This window comes from Berghia stephanieae, chromosome 8, assembly GCF_034508935.2.
Source record: "Berghia stephanieae isolate SIO BIC M18660-M18661 chromosome 8, UCSD_Bste_1.3, whole genome shotgun sequence".
In the NCBI taxonomy this organism is placed as follows: domain Eukaryota; kingdom Metazoa; phylum Mollusca; class Gastropoda; order Nudibranchia; family Aeolidiidae; genus Berghia; species Berghia stephanieae.
The window spans coordinates 45,302,646-45,323,574 of NC_088367.1; the positions used below are offsets into that span (position 1 = coordinate 45,302,646).

The 20,929-nt window shown below is 36.2% G+C and overlaps 1 protein-coding gene across 1 annotated transcript in view; it reads left to right on the forward strand.

Annotated features, from left to right (window-relative positions):
* Positions 1–10,968: 10,968 nt before the first annotated feature.
* LOC144979031 (putative serine carboxypeptidase CPVL) overlaps positions 10,969–20,929 on the forward strand; it is a 21,881-nt gene continuing 11,920 nt past the window's right edge. Inside the window, exons 1-3 of the mRNA XM_078925648.1 lie at positions 10,969–11,023; positions 19,039–19,109; positions 20,237–20,299. Coding sequence (XP_078781774.1) covers positions 10,969–11,023; positions 19,039–19,109; positions 20,237–20,299 — 189 coding nt within the window. The remainder of the gene's footprint in view (positions 11,024–19,038; positions 19,110–20,236; positions 20,300–20,929) is intronic.

Genomic DNA, 20,929 nt, shown 5'->3' on the forward strand with positions numbered 1-20,929 from the left:
CCGGACAGATCGAGTTCGCTAACAGGGGACCGCAATCGATCTAGGAGAAGGACACTCTGAAGCAAAACCGCCACTGCCTTGTGGACAGACCTTGGATGATCAAAGGCTAAGGAAGCAAATCCTGAAAAACAGCACGCCGAAGACAGAGCAGCGGGGCCGGAAGGCACAAATATCACAGGATACTGGAAACTGCCACTGCATGCTTAAATCGCAATATGACACGTCACAATAATCAAATCCGATGTGGTGCGAAGCCCGTGGAATCCCGCCGGACGGGCCTAGTTCCGGGCCTCAATGGCCCACCCAAGCGATCTGGTGGTACCTTGACTTCATCCTGCGGAACCAGGGGAGGAGGATCAAGGTTACATGCGACTGGAACACCAAACACAATTAAAATCCTCCAATGGAATGCTGAGGGCGTTGCGAAGAAGAAAATAGCCCTTGAAAAGAGACTCAAAGAGCAGGACATCAAAATTGCCTGCATTCAAGAAACTCACCTCACGGACAACATGAGATTTGCCCTCAGAGGGTACCAGGTAATAAGGCATGATAGAAAGGATCACAAAGGAGGCGTGATGACATTAGTAAAAAACGACTACCCCACCGCAGGCATAAAAATTGATACACAAGAGCAATCAGAAATACAGCAAATTAAAGTATGTATCGGAAAGAAAGAACTCCTGATTTTTAACTGCTATTGCCCACCAAACAAAGAGCTTCATTTAGACAAGATAAAAATCCAGGAAGAAAGATGTCTGGTACTAGGGGACTTTAACAGTCACTCTCAAAGCTGGGGATATGGAGATATGGACAAACGTGGTGAAACAGTAGAAAACTGGCAAATTGAAACAAAACTTCAACTATTGTATGACGATGAAGATGAGGACACATATTTCTCAAGAGCGTGGAAAACCACATCTACCCCATATCTTACGTTTGCCACAGATGATATAGCAAAGACGATAAATAGAACAGTACAGCCCCAACTGGGTAGTAGCGACCATAGGCCAATCATCGCAAACCTCTATCATCAAAATGAAAACAAAACACAAACTATCCCAAGATGGAACTACAAAAGAGCAAAATGGGAAAGCTTTGAACAACTTACAGACAGCCACTGCAAAAACATAAACTGTAAAACCAAGAATGTCAACAAAAGTGCAAAAGAACTGACAAAGGCCATCCTAAAAGCAGCAAAAGAAAGTATCCCAAGGGGAGCAAGAAAAAATTATATACCACTCTGGACAGACGATCTTAATCAGTTAAGTAATGAAGTATCGGAAACAAGAGAAAAGGCTGAAGCAGACCCCTGTGATGACAATATTGCAGCATATAAAGAGGCAGAAGCTACCTTTAAAAAAGAAATGGCAACGACATCCAAAATGGCATGGAAAGAAAAAACGCATAGCCTTAACTTCGAAAAAGATGGAAATAAACTTTGGAAACTTACAAAAGCCCTAAATAGAGAACCAAATCACTACGCCCCTCCCGCTTTGGAAAAAGAATGAGAACTTGTCAGTCCACAACAAGCTGCAGACCTATTCATGGAGCAGTTCAAAAAAATTAGTGACAACACAATAGAAAAAGAACTGAAGGAAAGAGTTAGAAAAGAATGCAGAAAACAAAAAAAGGAACTCAAGGAAGCCATAGATGAAGTAATGACAAAGAAGCTAACTATGGAAGAACTAGAAAGCTCTCTCAAATTGTTAAAACAAAGAAATCGCCAGGCCCAGACGAAGTAACAAATGAGATGCTTATCCATCTTGGAAAGACAGCGAAAAAGAAGCTATTACAACTCTACAACAGCACTTGGAAAACTGGTAAAATACCAGATATATGGAAAAAGGCTTATATTGTCCCAATTAAGAAAGAAGGAAAACAAGCAAATGAAGCCGCAAATTACCGACCTATAAGTCTTACAAGCTGCATGTGCAAGCTGATAGAAAGAATTATCAACTCCAGACTGATGTGGTATCTTGAAAACTATAATGTGCTTATAAATGAACAAGCTGGTTTCAGAAGACACAGGAGTACTGAAAATCAAGTAACCTACATATCCCAAGAAATAGAAGACTCGTTTCAGGATGGAAAGAAAAAAATTGTGGTATGGGTGGACTTTGAAAAAGCATTCGACAAAGTCTGGAAAAAAGGTCTGGTATATAAACTACAAAAATCAAATGTATCCCATAACATGCTCAACTGGATACAAAACTATCTAAAAACAAGAAAGGCAAGAGTAACAACACAAGGTCACAAAAGTAGAGAAGCAAAACTAAAACATGGAGTCCCACAAGGTGGAGTACTATCACCTACACTATTTCTTCTCTATGTAAATGATATAAGAGAAAAACTATGTCGAGGAGTGAAAATGTCGATGTACGCAGATGACCTAGCTCTGATTAGCTCTGACCAAAACTTAATCAAGGCACAACACAGGAAGCAAATCACACTGGGTAATATCAAAGAATGGACTGACAACTGGGCGATGAAAATAAATGCAATAAATAAATGTTCACAATATTTAGCCTCTCCCCAAAAGATGAAAAAGCAAAGCTACGTATTGAAGACCATGAATTGGAAAAAGACGACGCACCAAAGTACCTAGGAGTCCATTTTGACCCAAGACTAACATGGAAAATCAAATCAGCAACAGTCAGAAAGTTGGGGTAAAGCGAACACAACTCTTGAAAAAACTAGCTGTAACAACTTGGGGAGCTAGCTCCGATATACTGAAACAAACTTACACAGGATATGTGAGACCAGCGCTAGAATACGGGATATCTGCATGGGGAAACTGCTCCAAAATCCAAATGGAAAAACTGGACAAAGTGCAAAACAGTAACATGAGGATAATAAGTGGAGGAATGAAATCGACACCGATTCATGCAATGGAAACCATAACAGGACTTACATCTCTATCAGAAAGAAGGGAATCAAAAATTTTGAAACAATACACAGACGTGAAAACAATGACAGATCAGCCTCTTCACGCTAGAGCGCAACAAAAGAAAACTAGGCGGCTGAAAAGATCACACTTTATTGAAAGAGCCCAGCAAATTGAAAAAGATCACGAACTTGACGGAATAATGACCCAAAAATGCAAAGCAAATATCAGAGTACCAATTTGGAAAAGGCAAAATCACTTGAAAATCAAGACTTCCGTTGGTGACATTTCAACAAAACAAAAACACGGCGAAGAAATCAAGAAGTCTTTACAGAAGTGCATAGAACAAAACTACCCTGAAAAAAAATGGACAAGAATCTATACAGATGGTTCATGCAATAAAGAACACACGTGCGGGGGCCTGGGAGTGCACATCGAGTACACAAATGGTCAACAAAAGGAGATCAGCAAACCGACTGGTACTCGCACTTCAATCTACAAGTCAGAGGCAGATGCAATCCATGAAGCTGTTAAGCAAATCCTCTCAGAAAATGAAAAACCAAGACACATAGTGATTTTAACAGATGCTAAGAAAATTCTTGAGGATATAATGATGTCCTTTGCGGATGATATAGACGCCTTGGTGGAAGACCTCATGAAGCTAAGCAAGTTTACCAACATTGTACTGCAGTGGATTCCAGGACACTGTGGGATACTTGGAAATCAGATCGCTGACCAACTGGCAAAGGCAGGCAGTCGCATGCAGCAACCCTCCCCAATGTACTCAACAGGAGAAATTAACAAAATGGCCAAATTTATCCAGTCTCAGAGATGGAGAGAGAAGCACCCAGAATACAACATGAATGACCCAATCAAGGTGCTCGACAGAAAGGAACAGGTCATCATCTTCAGACTGAGAACTGGACACAACCAGTTAAAGGAACATATGTGGAGGATGTCCAGAGCAGGTGCCTCTGGACAATGTGACTGCGGACTTGAAAATGAAAATGGACATCATGTCCTAATGGAATGTCCAAAGTACAACCAGTTGAGAAGGAACTTCTGGCCTGACCCAACCCCATACTCAAAGAAGCTGTACGGCAGTGAGGACGACCTCAGGAACACTGTGGGCTTCATTCACCAGACCGGACTGACCATGTGACGTGACGGGAACGAAGAAGAAGAAGAAGAGCCTTGTTCGGCGCATAGTTCTTGGAAGACGCTCCTTATTCACATTCTCTCACCGTACTCATGTATACAATGAGTACCTGGCCGTTAACAGCGCTGTCTATCTATGTCGGGGAAAAACATTGAAATATCGCCTAACAGTTATCTTGTCACCTCCTACATGTTAAGTGTTGCTGTTGATCAGGGACCCCTTGTAAAGCGCTTTGAGCACGTTTTGTGGATATTGTGCTATATAAAAGCTCAATTTTTTTTTATTAATTGGATGTTCGCCCCTACATATAAATAACAATAAGACCCAGAATGGAAGCGTCAATTTGGCTGTTTTTACGGGAGGCCTTCCGAATGCTCCTACACCCCCAGTATTCTTTTTTTTTAAATGTTCTAGTAGGGGGTTTGGAAGAGGCGAAACTGTTTTTTAAAAAAGACTCCCCCCTCCCAAACCCCCTAATAGAACAGTATATATATATATATATATATATATATATATATATATATATATATATATATATATATATATAATAATTTTTTTTTTTTTTTTTTAATACTGAGGATGTTGGAGCTTTCGGAAGGCCTCCCGTTTTTACGCAAGTTCCCAAGCAGTGGTTTCGCTTTATTTAATGTTATATAATGTTATTTTGAAAAGATATTATTTATTATATTATTTATATCAATATAAAAGATGGGGGATGGGAATTTGGGAAATGGGGGTATTTTTTTGCCAATGGGACTTTTGCCCTTCACTGTTAGGAACTTGTGGAAAGACTCCCTTAAATTTAATCAACGAAGACAGATAATGTGAACATTTCGGATTTCCCCTTTATCAAAATATTATTATGAATTTCCAGTCCTTTGTCATTGTCATGGTCTCAAGTGAGTAAAGAGCTACTCCACTATGCATAAAGATATGTAGAATGAGGCCCCAGAATTTACTAGTTACTATAAATGAAAAACAATTAACGAATTGTTTAAGATGAAATAAAAAGAAAGATGAAATTTAATTAAAAGAGATAAATAGTGATTGTGGCAGTTACAAATAGAAATGTGAATATATTACGTAACTTATGATGTCAGATTCGTAAGGTTACGTTTCCAGGCAGTTGACAGGCGTGGGTTCTATATTCCTCCGATAACGGGCTCAGGCTCGTAAAGTTCCACTTCCAGGCAGTTGGGAAGGGGTTATTCAGATATTTCTTCGGCAGCGGGCTCAGGTTTGATCCTTAAAATGTTTAGGATTACACCGTCAAAGGTAAAAGCTCCGGCGTCTTGATGGTGGAGATAAGATATCCACAAAGTACCAAAAGATAAAAATCTTCAAATATATATGAGGAATGGAGCGGCTGGCCGTCCGGCATAGATTGTAGAGAGAAGTGAGTGTAGAATGTTAGACCTATCAGCATTTATAATAAGTGGCGACGTGACAGAATGTAGAACGAAAAGTATTCACTAATTAGAAATTAATTCGAGGGAAGGCTATTAAAGGAAAGATGATCTAATATCAGAAGGTAAAGTTTATCTAAGCCTACCGAAATATAACTGGAGTGAGATGAATTCAGTTCTTAATAAAATAAAATTCAATAAGATAATTGTGAACAACCTTTACTGTGACAGTCATTACGACATGATACCGTTTTGAGACAGTACGTCGCATTTTTTAAGAGTGTCAGTAGAAAAGTCGACGCCTAACAGGAGACTTGCACTTTATGAAATGGAAATAGGGTTATATATGGCATGTAGAGTAAATAAATCGGGAAGGACTTCCGTAGTTTCACAATACGCCTAAAGAGGGAATTTTAAAATCATTATTATCATCGGAGGAGACGCCGCCCCCCCCCCCCCACCCCCTTTTCCCGAACCCCCCCTCAACCCTAACTAAAGATACTAAACCCGATGAAACATAATAAAACATCACTAACACTATCGAAACTGAGAAAAAAAAGTGAGCTTTATATAGCGCAATATCCATTAAATGTGCCCAAAGCGCTTTACAAGGGGTCCCTGGTCAACAGCAACATTTAACATGAAGGACGGGACATGACGCCTGTTAGGCGATATTACAATTTTTCGGACAAAGACAACGCTGTTAACGGCCAGGTACTGATTTTACACCCGAGTACGGTGAGAGAATGTGAGTAGAGAGCCTTTTCCAAGGACTCAACTATGCGCCAAGCGCGAGGCTCGAACCCAGGACCTTCCGATCCGAAAGCGATTGTCATACAACTAGACCACATAGACGCACCATATAGGAAAAACAGTAAGTAATAATGGCGTCGGCGGGAGTCGTAAACGACAACCGACCCGGCAAAAATGTTTTTGAAATTAGAAAAATCACACACACTCATATCTAAATATGAAACATATCTTAAATTAATAGTAATATTTATTGGACATTGTAACTGATTGAAAGTCCGTAATGGCTAAAATGTTAACTCACTCAATCCTAAAGATTTTGCTACTTTTAAAAATTGGAAAAAAAATGTATTAAAAATGAACATGTTCATAGATAGATTAATTCAACTATCATTAACATGTAAAAACTAAAGACATTAGCTTTGATACTACGCCTATAATTATTTGACTCAGAAAAATTGTAATAAATAAGCATGGGGTAAAGGTAACTAGGGTAAACTACGGATATAGTCGGTGTTAGAGTTGAGTGAGTTAAGTAATATAATAAAAGTTTTGTGAAACTACGGAAGTTCTCCCATAAATCCAGCATTGTGAAACGCATAGAACTGTGGCCATCGTTTAGGTTATAGATAGTTCGAAGATGACGTCACTCAGGCCTTTGTTATTGTTTTTGCCATCCGCGTTTGTGAGTTGTTCTCACTAAACTGTATTAACCTGACTATAAACGTTCATAGTTACACAGAGTTTGTGTGTTGGTCCGTTATACTTCCGGATGGCAATGTTGTGAACTCCTTGGCCAAGCGCATACTATCTATAGCCTGGCACTGAAACCCAAAAAGACTGGCAGTTTGACGTCATTATTTGGTTTTTGCACCGCTTAGTGAGTTGTCGTTAGTAGAGCTCATGGAAACAAGTTATTTCATTGGTTGAACTATTGAATACAACTCACGATTTGTTTTCTTTTGTGGCCAAAGACTGGCATTTTGACGTCATTTTTTGGTCAGTGACAGGCTATAGATAGTATGCAGATGACGTCACTCAGGCCTTTGTTATTGTTTTTGCCATCTGCGTTTGTGAGTTGTTCTCACTTAACTGTATTAATCAGACTATAAAAGTTCATGGTTACACAGAGTTTGTGTGTTGGTCCGTTATATTTCCGGATGGCAATGTTGTGAACTCCTTGGCTAAGCGCATTCTATCTATAAGTTTACGATGGCGACGATAGAGCACGGTAAACCATGGGAATGCGCTATAATAATATAAATAGTTGTATCTATTTTCAATCCATCAGATGGCTCAAGCATCAGAAACGCCATCTGGCGGTGCTGTTTATCTGACGCCATACCTCGTGAATGGACGGAGAGAGGACGGTAAGACGGATGAAAAACGTAGTTACACATTATAATTATCATGTCCCATAATAATGATGATGATCATGATGGTGATACTACTACTACTACTACTACTACTACTACTACTACTACTACTACTACTACTACTACTACTACTACTACTACTACTACTACTAATAATAATAATAATAATAATAATAATAATAATAATAATAATAATGATGATGATGATGATGATGATGATGATATGATGATGATGATAATATGTAATAATAATAATAATAATAATAATAATGATAATAATAATAATGATAATAATAATAATATAATAATAATAATAATAAAAATAATAATAATAATAATAATAATAATAAATAATAATAATAATAATAATAATAATAATAATAATAATAATAATAATAATAATAATAATAATAATAATAATAATAATAATAATAATAATAATAATAATAATAATAATAATAATAATAATAATAATAATAATAATAATAATAATAATAATAATAATAATAACAACAATAACAATTATAATAATAAATGTACATTTAAATAACGTTTTTGCCGAAGCTTCGAAACGCTTCACATAGATCATATGTAAAAACATTACATACGGCAGATTCGGACACACGAACACAAGCTCACATGCATCCAATCACACACACACATATCCATACACACTGTAAATACATATAGATAGAATGCGCTTGGCCAAGGAGTTCACAACATTGCCATCCGGAAGTATAACGGACCAACACACAAACTCTGTGTAACCATGAACGTTTATAGTCAGGTTAATACAGTTTAGTGAGAACAACTCACAAACGCGGATGGCAAAAACAATAACAAAGGCCTGAGTGACGTCATCTTCGAACTATCTATACATATTACACAAATGCACATGTCGTATACACATAATATACATTCACTGTGTACATTCACACATATATGCACACACGGAACAAAAACAAAACAAAACAAAACAAAACAAAAATAAAAAAACAAAACAAAGAAAAACAATAAAACATTATAAAGAAAATTCAGTTTCGATTTGTTTTTAACTGAAAGTTTTAAATAGATTTGTTCTTGAAGTTAAATTAGCTTTTTAAAAAAAAAAAAAAAAAAAAACAATAACCAGACAAACAACAACAAAAAACAAATAACAAAAAAAAAAGAACCGAAAAACATTTTTTCTGATGTTTTTAAATTTTTAATTCATCTATGGTCTCTTGATCACCCCTGCATATTTCCGTTTTTAGGCGGTTTATCATAATATGATTTTATTTATACGATTTTATGATTTTATGGTTTTATGGTTTTATGATTTTATGATTTTATGGTTTTATGATTTTATGATTTTATGATTTTATGATTTTTTAAATTATTTTTGATTTAATATTGTCATTTATGTTTTAAGGAACACTTGGTCGATTTTTAAAGCCCTATTACTGATATATGATATGATATGATACGATATTATAAATAAATAACAATGTGAAATTGAATGTAAGCTTCAATTGAATATACGAAAACAGATAAAATAAACGTTTCGGATTTCCCCTTTATCAACAAAACAGGATGAATGAAATACCACAGACGAATGCGTAACGACGCCACAACAACTCATTCGTCTGTAGTGTTTCATTCATCCTGTTTTGTTGATAAAGGGGAAACCACACGAAAGGTCCATTTGATCTGTTTTAGTATATTAAATTGAAGCTTACATTCGGTTTTAAATTGTTATTTATTTCTTCGAGCTTCGAGCAGCAACATTTACATTATGATATTGGAAGCGATCATTAGATAGAATGCGCTTGGCCAAGGAGTTCACAACATTGCCATCCGGAAGTATAACGGACCAACACACAAACTCTGTGTAACCATGAACTTTTATAGTCTGGTTAATACGGTTTAGTGAGAACAACTCACAAACGCGGATGGCAAAAACAATAACAAAGGCCTGAGTGACGTCATCTGCATACTATCTATATTCATGTTCTCGTCCAACCAGGTCATCAATCACATGATGTGTTGCTGTCCAACGATTGGATATTTCTTAACAAATGTAAACACGCCGCTTTGTTTACAAATGTTATAAACATACCCATGTGTCAAGCTGAATCAAATGACCAATCGTGATGTTATATATATTTAAAAAGCTGTGAACGCTTTTCACTAAGTGGGTCACTTTGAGCACACTTTGCAATTTGACCAATGACCTCGAGCACAAGGAAAGTTAATATAGATAATTCGAAGATTACGTCACTCAGGTCTTCGTTATTGTTTGTTTTTTTTTTTTTTGCCATCCGCGTTTATGGGTAATGCTCACTGAACTTTATTAACCCGACTATAAACGTTCATGGATACACACAGAAGCTCATAACATTGCCTTCCGGAAGAATAACGGACCAACACACAAAACTGTGTGTATCCATGAACGTTTATAGTCGGGTTAATAAAGTTCAGTGAGCATTACTCATAAACGCGGATGGCAAAAAACCAATAACAAAGACCTGAGTGACGTCAACTTCATTCTATCTATAGATCATGCCCATTATAATGATGTTGACCTAATCTGCAGCCCAAAAAGCAAGCCGCGTGACCATACCACATCTGAAGGAAAGTGATGATCTGGACAGCTCTGGGCAGGCTACATATCCGTGGGAGAGAAATCGTCCTATCACCTGTTCTTCTGGTACTTCACCCGCTTGGGACTGGTAAAAGTTTCTCTATTGATAATAAAAAAAAAATAAATAAATAAAATTCCCTTTATTCTTCCCCAGGGGGAAATTTGTCTTTAGGATCTATTCCAAGGGAAGACTGGAATAAACCAGGCGTCAGCCGCAGTGCAGCACAGCAAAGTGAGCTAGGGCTAGGTGACTTGCTCAAGGCCACACAACGCAGCGGCGGGTGATTGATCTCGTTACCTTTTGGGTACGAAGCAAAGACCGTACCTCTGAGCCACGCTGCCTCATATTATTATACGCCAGCAAGATATAGATAGTATGCGCTTGGCTAAGAAGCTCCAAACACTGCCATCCGGAAGTATATGGGACCAACCGTAGCCATCGTTTTGTTATAGCCTGATACTGAAATCCCAAAGGACTGGCAGTTTGACGTCATTATTGGGTTTTTGCACCGTCTAGTGAGTTGTCGTAAGTAGAGCTCCGTGCAACCATAAACTTTTATAGTCTTGATAATACAGTTAAGTGAGAATTACTCATTAACATGGATGGCAAAAAACAATAACAGAGAAGAGAGTGACATCATCTTCATTCTATCTATATAAAAGCTCTTTAAAAATATTTATTTTTGTTACAGAAGAACCCAGCTGGTGATAAAGGCCAATCAGAGGCCCCCCTAATCATTTGACTGAATGGAGGTCCCGGTTATAGCTCCATGATAGGGCTGTTTGAAGAAATTGGACCCCTCAAGCCATTTCCCGATTGCTCCGGTAAGTCGTATTGCTCATTGTTGTCATGTCGACCGTTGCAATCGTTAACATAATAGGGATAGTATGCATTGGCTAATAAGCTCATAACATTGCCATCCGGAAGTATAACGGACCAACACACAAAACTGTGTATCCATGAACGTTTATGGTCAGGTTAAAACAGTTCAGTGAGCATTACTCATAAACGCGGATTGCAAAAAAAAAAAAAAAAAAAAATAACAAAGACCTGAGTGACGTCATCTTCGAACTATCTATAGATAGAATGCGCTTGGCCAAGGAGTTCACAACATTGCTATCCGGAAGTATAACGGACCAACACACAAACTCTGTGTTACCATGAACTTTTATAGTCTGGTTAATACAGTTTAGTGAGAACAACTCACAAACGCGGATGGCAAAAACAATAACAAAGGCCTGCGTGACGTCATCTGCATACTATCTATAGTTTGACAGCAGCCATAGAAAAAATCAAAGCCTGACACTGACGAAAAAGTTACGTCAATAGATCAGTCTTTGGCCACAAAAGAAAACAAATCGTGAGTTGTATTCAATAGTGGAACCTATGGGATCACTTGTTTCCATGAGCACTACTAACGACAACTCACTAGGCGGTGCAAAAACCAATAGATAATGACGTCAAAATGCCAGTCTTTTTGGGTTTCAGTGTTAGGCCGTAGCCATCGTTATGTTATAGCCTGATACTGAAATCCAAAAGGACTGGCAGTTTGACGTCATTATTTGGTTTTTGCACCGTCTAGTGAGTTGTTGTTAGTAGTGCTCATGGAAACAAGTTATTTCATTGGCTGAACTATTGAATACAACTCACGATTTGTTTTCTTTTATGGCAAAAGACTGGCATTTTGACGTCATTTTTTGGTCAGTATCAGGCCATAACTTTACGAAGGCCAAGGTCAGGCTACCTCGTTAACATCTAGCCTAACACAAGAACCCTCTAGGACTGGCAGTTTGACGTCATTTTTTAGTGTATGTAGCGTATAGTGAGTTGTCTTTAGTAGAGCTCAGGGAAACAAGTTATTTCATTGGTTGAACTATTGAATACAACTCACGATTTGTTTTCTTTTGTGGCAAAAGACTGGCATTTTGACGTCAATTTTTTGTCTGTCAGCGTAGTCATCGTTAACCAATAGCCTGACACTGACCAAAAAATGACATCAAAATGCCAGTCTTTGGCCACAAAAGAAAACAAATCGTGAGTTGTATTCAATAGTTCAACCAATGAGATAACTTGTTTCCTTGAACTTTACTAGCGAAAACTCACTAGACGCTGTACAAACCAAAAAGAGACCTCAAACAATAAGTCCTAAAGGGTTCTTGTGTCAGGCTATAGTATGATAACGATGGCTACGCGTGGTCACTGAGTATTACTGATGCTGTAGTAGTCCTTCAGAGCCATTCGGCTCATAGAGCCGGAGTTTATCCCGGTTTTTACAGATAGAATGCGCTTGGCCAAGGAGTTCACAACATTGCCATCCGGAAGTATAACGGACCAACACACACACTCTGTGTAACCATGAACTTTTATAGTCTGGTTAATACAGTTTAGTGAGAACAACTCACAAGCGCGGATGGCAAAAACAATAACAAAGGCCTGTGTGACGTCATCTGCATACTATCTATAGCGTGAAACGGAGAGTCGCAATTGTTTTGCTATCCTTAGGATAGAACGCTAATCAATCGCAAAGTACTATCCGCCAAATCTAACGAGACTCAGCTACCCATTCACTGCTGGGTGGACAGTGTGGGGGGAGGGGGTGCACCCGGGATCGATCTCGGTGCCTTTGCCTGTGAAGCGAGTGTTATACCAACTGGGAAATCGGTCCCCCGCCCCCCCCCCCCCCCCCCAATTATTGATGCTGTGCGTTTAGGAAAAAATACTCACACATCTACCAGCCGGATATAACGTCCGACACACAAAACTATGTATGGGGCAGCGAGCGTGGCTCCCCTGTACGCGGTCTTTGCTTCGTACCCTAAAGGTACCGAGTTGGAATACCCGCTGCTCTGTGCAAGTCTCCCCGCTTTAGCTCAATTTGTGGCGCTGCGCTGCGGCTGACGCCTGGGTTATTCCAGTCTCCCTAGAGACAGATTTCCCCTATGGGATGCATAAAGGGAATTTAATTTATTTTATTTATTGTATTTATAATCTTGAACGTTTCTAGTCGGATTGATTGAATTTAGTGAGAACTAATCATAAAAATGCCTGGCTAAAAACAATAACAAGGAGCTGAGTGACGTCAATTTCGTTCCTTCTGTAGAGAGCAGATGGTTACAGTTTTATGATTGAAATAGCTCGTGTACGTAGCCGTGTCAACGCTAAATACAGAGGAACATAGGGTGCAGTCCGACGTGTACGCATATGCAGGTCTGACGTCCGAACCCACTTATGGCCCTTGTTTAACATTGTTGTTTGTAATGGACAATATTTTGCATCATTTTTTGAGATTTCCATTACAAGAATGAGCCCATAAAGAATTGGGTTATCAGACCTGCAAATGAGTGCACATTGGTACAATCCTATGTTGGACTGTTTAATTAATGAAATTGAATGGCTATCATAGTGGGCAGGGACGCACTTACTGTGTCTTTTACCCCCCTTTATCTTCTTTCCAACATGCTTTCTGTCTTTGTCTTGGAATTAAATTACTTGGTTTTGCCCGGCACTGGACTCCCTAGCTGGGAGAGAAACAGTCAAATGCATAGTTAGTTTTGGGAGATGATATTTTTTCCTTGTAAATCATCTCTCTGTTATGCACTGAATTATGTTTTATTTACATGCGGCTTTGTGGTCTAGTGGTGTAAAATGAATTGTAAACAGTTGAGTGTATTCCTCTTAGTGGGGAAATATGCTTGTGGTTGAATGAGACATTTAGGTGATCTCAAAACCAAGTATTTTGATGGTGTGCTCTTGGAATCTACATCTGTTTCCTATTTGAACCAATTCCCCTTTGTCTTACCTGTTCTTGGGTGCTCTGATTGTAATTCTAGAACTTGTTACTAATCCATTTTCTTCCTTTTTACTGGCGCTGATATGACCTTAATGTGTTGCAGGCGCCGAAAATCCTTTAAAAAAACAACAACAAAAAACAAACAAACAAACCAAAAAAAAAAAAAAAAACAAAAAAAAAAACGAAATTGGATTCAATAGTCTGATGTCACGTCGCCCGGCAACGGCGGCCATCGTGGTTCTAAACAAAGAAAATTGGTACTTTTTATTCTTCATGCTAGCTAGAACTTTTCATATATGTCTTCTGATCAGAATGTGTAAAAGTCAAAACATGATCAGATTTAAAATGTTTTTTTTTTCCTCTGGATACACTTTTATGATCGTCTGGGAAATATTTCATAAGGCCGTCCGCCATTGTTCCGATAGTTTAGAGCCAGCTATTAAGCTACTCTGCGTCATTACGGGGAAAGTGACGTCACGACTGTTGAAGCGTATTACAGAACTTTTTCTAACCCATTTTCTCCCTAAGTACTGGCGCTGATATGACCTTAATGTGATACAAGCTCCTTAAAACCCTTTAAAAAAATAAAAACAAACGAAATTGAGTGGATCCCTTGTAGTAGTCTTTTGTGAACTAGGTTGGGATGTATCTTGTACCCACACGCGGGTAAAGAACATGCTGCCTTTATTCCTCATAATATAGGTGACAGCGGTCTGCTGCGAAAGGGACATAACTCAATAATATGATAACATAAGATCCAAGCGATACGGAGTTGTTTCCCATGCATATATATTGACCACAGAGTTCTACTATATTATATTAGAGGCGGAACTCAGTGTTCCGCCATGTGATCTTCTGAAACCACTAGCGGGGAGGAAAGTGTGGGAATGGTATTGTGTTGGATGAAGGTGATGACGGAAAGAAGAGACAGGTGAAAGATGCCAGTTTGGCTTTCTAAGGCAAAACATCTACTGATTAATTTTATTTTTAGTCTATGTTCCGTTTTCTTCAAGTCTTACCATAACTTTGTATTTGTTTTCATAACTGTACATTTTCCTGCTCCGTTAAATCTATTTTATGTTTGATATATCATTCACAAGACGTAAACGGTTGCATTTAAACTTATTATTTATGATCCAAAATTTTTCAACATAATGAATCAAACAACCCGACATGAAAGAATACCCGTTATACATATATTTATATGTTTTGTTTGTTTGTTTGTTGCTTTAGGTCTCTTCCAACACAATTGAGGTTATATGAGAGACCGCTGAAACAAAAAAACAAGCAATCTAACAAAAATAGTACAAATGTAAATCAAAATCATAACCTAAAGATATCATAAGCTAAATTATAAATAACCAAGAACAAACAGGCAGGAGATTTACAGAAAAAAAAAATCCCCTGTCAAAAATACAATCACAAACCAAAGAAGCAGGATAGGCTAGTAAAGAGAAGAAGAAACGACATCACTATCGGATCGTACACCCATGCGAACATCATAGGTATATGATTCAAGGGTGATGCTCCCATCCAACCACCCGCATATATTTATATGTAAACAAACAGTAGAAACCTTACAAACTTTATCCTTTCTTTACTACAAAATTGTGATGTTAGTTTATACATATCTATATCCATTTGGATTTTTAAACATTATTAAATATCTATTATTCATCATTGATGAAACTTATTGTTTTCAAATATGGTCCAGAGTTGCTTGTTGTTCATTGTTTTCTTTTTTGTTTATATATATATATATATATATATATATATATATATATATATATATATATATATATATGTGGTGTGTGTGTGTGTGTGTGTGTGTGTGCATGTATGTCTGTGGGGGAGAGGGGTGAATTTGTGTATGTGCGTCATCTTATGGGACAAAAAAGTTGAACAAAATGTATATTTATGGTGTCATAAGTAAAATATAACGGTAAGTGTTGGATTGTAAGCTTCAATTTATTAGGCGAAGACGAGCATCAGTAACTTTAAGTATAGATCTTCTACTTTTACAGTTTAATGTAAAGATTGTAATTTTCAATGTTTTTGGGGATATACTACTAATTGAGTGTCTTAACCCCTCTACGAGGAATATTGGTCGCTTTACAGAGGAGGATATATATATATATATATATATATATATATATATATATAGTTAGAGAGAGAGAGAGAAGCAGAGAGAGAGAGAGAGAGAGAGAGAGGCAGAGAGTGGGATATATATATATATATATATATATATATATATAAACATTATAAGTATAATTATTATTACCAGGAGTAATAATAATTATACTTAAAATGTTTACAAATATCTCCTTTTATCAAAAAGTTTAGCACTACTATTTCACGGTCTTTGATTTTATATATATATATATATATATATATATATATATATATATATATATATATATATATATATATATATATATATATATATATATAGAGAGAGAGAGAGAGAGAGAGAGAGAGAGAGAGTTTTTGCCAAGATGAGAGTCATGATTAAAATCGATCGATATTTGAAGGACGAGTTTTCTGGCCAAATTTATAAATTTTATGGGTTTTTCCATAGTACGGGGCAGTACGTATGTTCCATTTTATAATGGATCAAGTTAACTCTTGCTTAACTCACTCAACCCTAACACCGACTACATCCGTAATTTACCCGGGTTATTTTTACCCGATGACTATTTACTACATTTTACTGAGACAAATTATAGGCGTACTATCAACGCTAATGTTTTCAGATTTCACGTGTTAATGATAGTTGAATAAAACTATCTATGTACATGCTCATTTTTAACACATTTTTTATTCCAATTTTGAAAAGTAGAAAAAACAAGTGAGTTAATGTCAACCAATCTCTCTAGTCCAGCAGTGTCGGTTTATCAAGATTCCACCGTAGCTGATATATATATATATATATATATATATATATATATATATATATATATATATATATATAATATATATATTATTTAAAATATTTACCACAATGTTTGGGACAGTCTACATCAATGTTTCAGGCTTAATTTGCCATCGTCAGGACTGAGTTGTTTTGTTGACTGTTGTTGTTTCTTGAAGTGGTTCCGGTTTGAAGTTAATTAAGAGGAATTTGCGCCGATGGGGACACTTTCCGTACATCTCACTTTTCATGTTGAGTGTGGCTTCATGAGGGTGTTTGATTATAGTATATTTCTCTTCCAGGCATAAGCTACATTGTTTTGATGTTGGTGTGTATCCTGTTGCTTTAGATAAAATTTTCCATGAAATGTTGTGGTCTAGTTTGTTGTCTTTTAATTTCCAAATATGTTCGCTGAGTTTTGTGGATGTTTTTTTGTTAGTGTTTCTAAATGTTGAGGTGTGGAGGTTGTATCTTGTTTTGAAATTATTTTCTGTTAGTCCTACATATTTTTCTTGCTTGTTTGTTTTAGTTTCTGTGACTGTGGCTTGGTAAATTAAACTTGATTCTAAGCATTGTTTGTTTAGCGGGCAATGTTCTTTATTTCTGCAGTTGCATTTTCTAGTGGGTGGGTTTTGCTCTTGTCGGTGGTTTATTAATATTTTTTGTTGTGGCTTGAAATTATTTGTTCTATGTTGCGCATACACGAGTAACTTATTTTTATGGTATTCCTGTTGATAATTTTATGTAGCTTGTGGTTTTTTGGAAAGTGTGTATCAATTAACTTCAGGAACTGCTGTCCTATGTTTGTGCTGACGTTTATGTCGAAAGGTTCAACCCACCAATCATAAAAAGATCAAAGAGAAGCCGCCTTCCTAAGGCAATCCCAAAATATATCTAGCATGTCAAATAATGTTTTACTAAGGCAGGCCAAAGTGTCATTTTTTTGCTTGCTGAATCCATCCATCCCATGCACATCTTCCATTCTATCAGCTGATCGACCAGCACTAGTAGAATCAGAGTTGTAATTACAGGTGTGTATTGGACCAGCGTAACTTTGATATATGTTACAGTACAGTGATTGACATAATCAGTCGGATGGTGAAAAGATTTGAACTGAGATATCGCCAAGTTTAGTTAGAAGGTCAATTATTTAAATCAAAAATGAGTTCTTGTCATAAATGATTAAATGAACCCTTTTTGTACGTCTTCGGGAAATATCTAAGCTTCTAAATGTTTTTACAGCTAGTCAAGTTGAAAAAGTATGAAGTTTGAGAAAAGTTGCTGGATACCTTTCCCATACATCTGCCCATAACTTCATCAAGAACCAACCGGTTTACTTAAGATAAAGATTAAAATACTTTGGGGAACACATTCTTTCAAAAAATGAAGAAAAATGCAAATCCAAAAGTTTCAAGTTTCGACTGATTATGTCATGCACTGACACAATATTATTGTTGGCTGAGGATTAACTGGTTTTGTATTCACTTTTGGAAAGTTTTGAGATATCACATGCGTTACAACCAAGATTTAAATAAAAGCTTTATCTGACAAAAAATGGTTCAAATCGGAAAATTGACGCATAAACTTTGTATAAGAGAGTGGTTGAAGTTTATATATAGATGGCCTAGTTAGTTATTAACAAAAAATAAACTTAAAATCAAATTTTCTCAATTTGAACAAATATAGAGATAGAACCAGTTAACCTCCAAACCACGATATAATATTATGAAGGCTGGTTTTCCAAAACTCGTTAAGGCGATTTATCTACTTGTTGAAATTTTCATATCCATGAAATATATTAAAACCATGACGTAACTATACCGGTCTTTGCTAAATCTCACTAACTCACTGCCTACACACTACATAGCGCTAGTCAATGGCCTTAACCATCCCGGCTCAAGACGCAGGCGACCAGGCCTTGACTCTCTGATAGGCCATGATTGAAACGTAAACTTTATTTTAAGCATCAATGACAATGGGTACATGAATTTCCTTAGATTTGTGAGAATGTGAAGTTTAAATATGAAAAAAAAAATAATAGACCGAATGAGAAAACAGGGAAATAATCCTCAATATCTGACATTAGGGGGAAAAATGGAGTTGGTGAATTTAGGAGAACCACTCTTTATGTATTACAGATGGATACAGGATTCAGTTACTCCGATTCAGGCAAACGGACCAAGTCAGTGAAGGAATGTGCACAGCATCTGTATGAGTAAGTAGATGTATCATTTCCTTTATCTTTTAAAAATCTCAATTCCAAAGATATTTTAGAGGATGTTAATGATGATGATGATGATGATGATGATGATAATGATAATAGTGATGCATATTATAGTAATAATGGATATAATGATAATGATGATGATGATACTACTACTACTACTACTACTACTACTACTACTACTACTACTACTACTACTACTACTACTACTACTACTACTATTACTACTACTACTACTAACTACTACTACTACTACTACTACTACTATACTACTATCTACTACTACTACTACTTACTACTACTACTACTACTACTACTACTACTACTACTACTACTACTACTACTACTACTACTACTACTATACTACTACTACTACTACTACTACTACTACTACTACTACTACTACTACTACTTACTACTACTACTACTACTACTACTACTACTACTACTACTACTACTACTACTACTACTATACTACTACTACTACTACTACTACTACTACTACTATACTACTACTACTACACTACTACACTACTACTACTACTACTACTACTACTACTACTAACTACTACTACTACTACTACTACTACTACTACTACTACTACTACTACTACTACTACTACTACTACTACTACTCTACTACTACTCTACTACTACTACTACTACTACTCTACCTCTAGCTGCTCTACTACTACTACTACACTACTACTACTAGCTACTGCTACTACTACTAATATACTATAATATATAATAATATATATATAATAATAATAATAATAATAATAATAATAATAATAATAATAATAATAATAATAATAATAATAATAATAATAATAATATAATAATAATAATATAATAATAATAATAATAATAATAATAATAATAATAATAATAATAATAATAAATAATAATAATAATATAATAATATAATAATAATATAGATAATATAACGATAATAAAATAGTAATTATAATACAATAAGTAATAATAATAATGATGATGATGATGATGATAGATGATGATGATGATGATGATGATGATGAGATGATGATATACGATCATCCACGATGATGATGATAAGAAAAAGGATAGCCTTAACATTTCATCTCCAGATTGATGGATCAGTTTTCAAAATATTCAATGCCAAAGCGAAAGATCTTTACATTTGTGGTGAGGTAAGAAAACAAAAATGTAATCAGTTTAAAAAATAATACTAAACTTGAATATTACATGAACAAAAATTCCATATCATATAGTCGTCTCATAGGCGTCCTTAGTGTATCCTTAGTGTACTAGTACTCATATTATGTTATTTTTCTTCTTCTTTTTCTTGTTCTTCTTCTTCTTCTTCTTGTGGAAACCTCCAACATTGTCGAGGATCACTCCGCAGTTTGAAGGGTTTTTCATTGCAAACTTGTTAAAACTCTGCACATAAAACGAATAAAAAAGTACATAGATTAATATTTTTGGAGGTACTCATTCATATCTGAGTTAAGTTGGGTAATGATGCAAAAGTACGTAGTGTGATTACCATCAGAATCTGCTGCCCTCTCTCACATGAGTTTAGCAGATAATCCATGAACACAGTAGTGATAAGTGCAAAGGTTACATTCTAAGTACTCTTCTGCTAGTGATACATTTGTTTCTCCAAACAGTTCATAAGATTGATAAATAATTTTTTACCAGAGAAGTAAGTTAAGTAGTACTTCAGAGCCATAAACCCATGGAGCCGGAGCTTATCCCGGTTTCTATGACTTGAAACGGAAAATAGCAATTGCTTGCTACCTGCTTGCTACCCTTTGGAT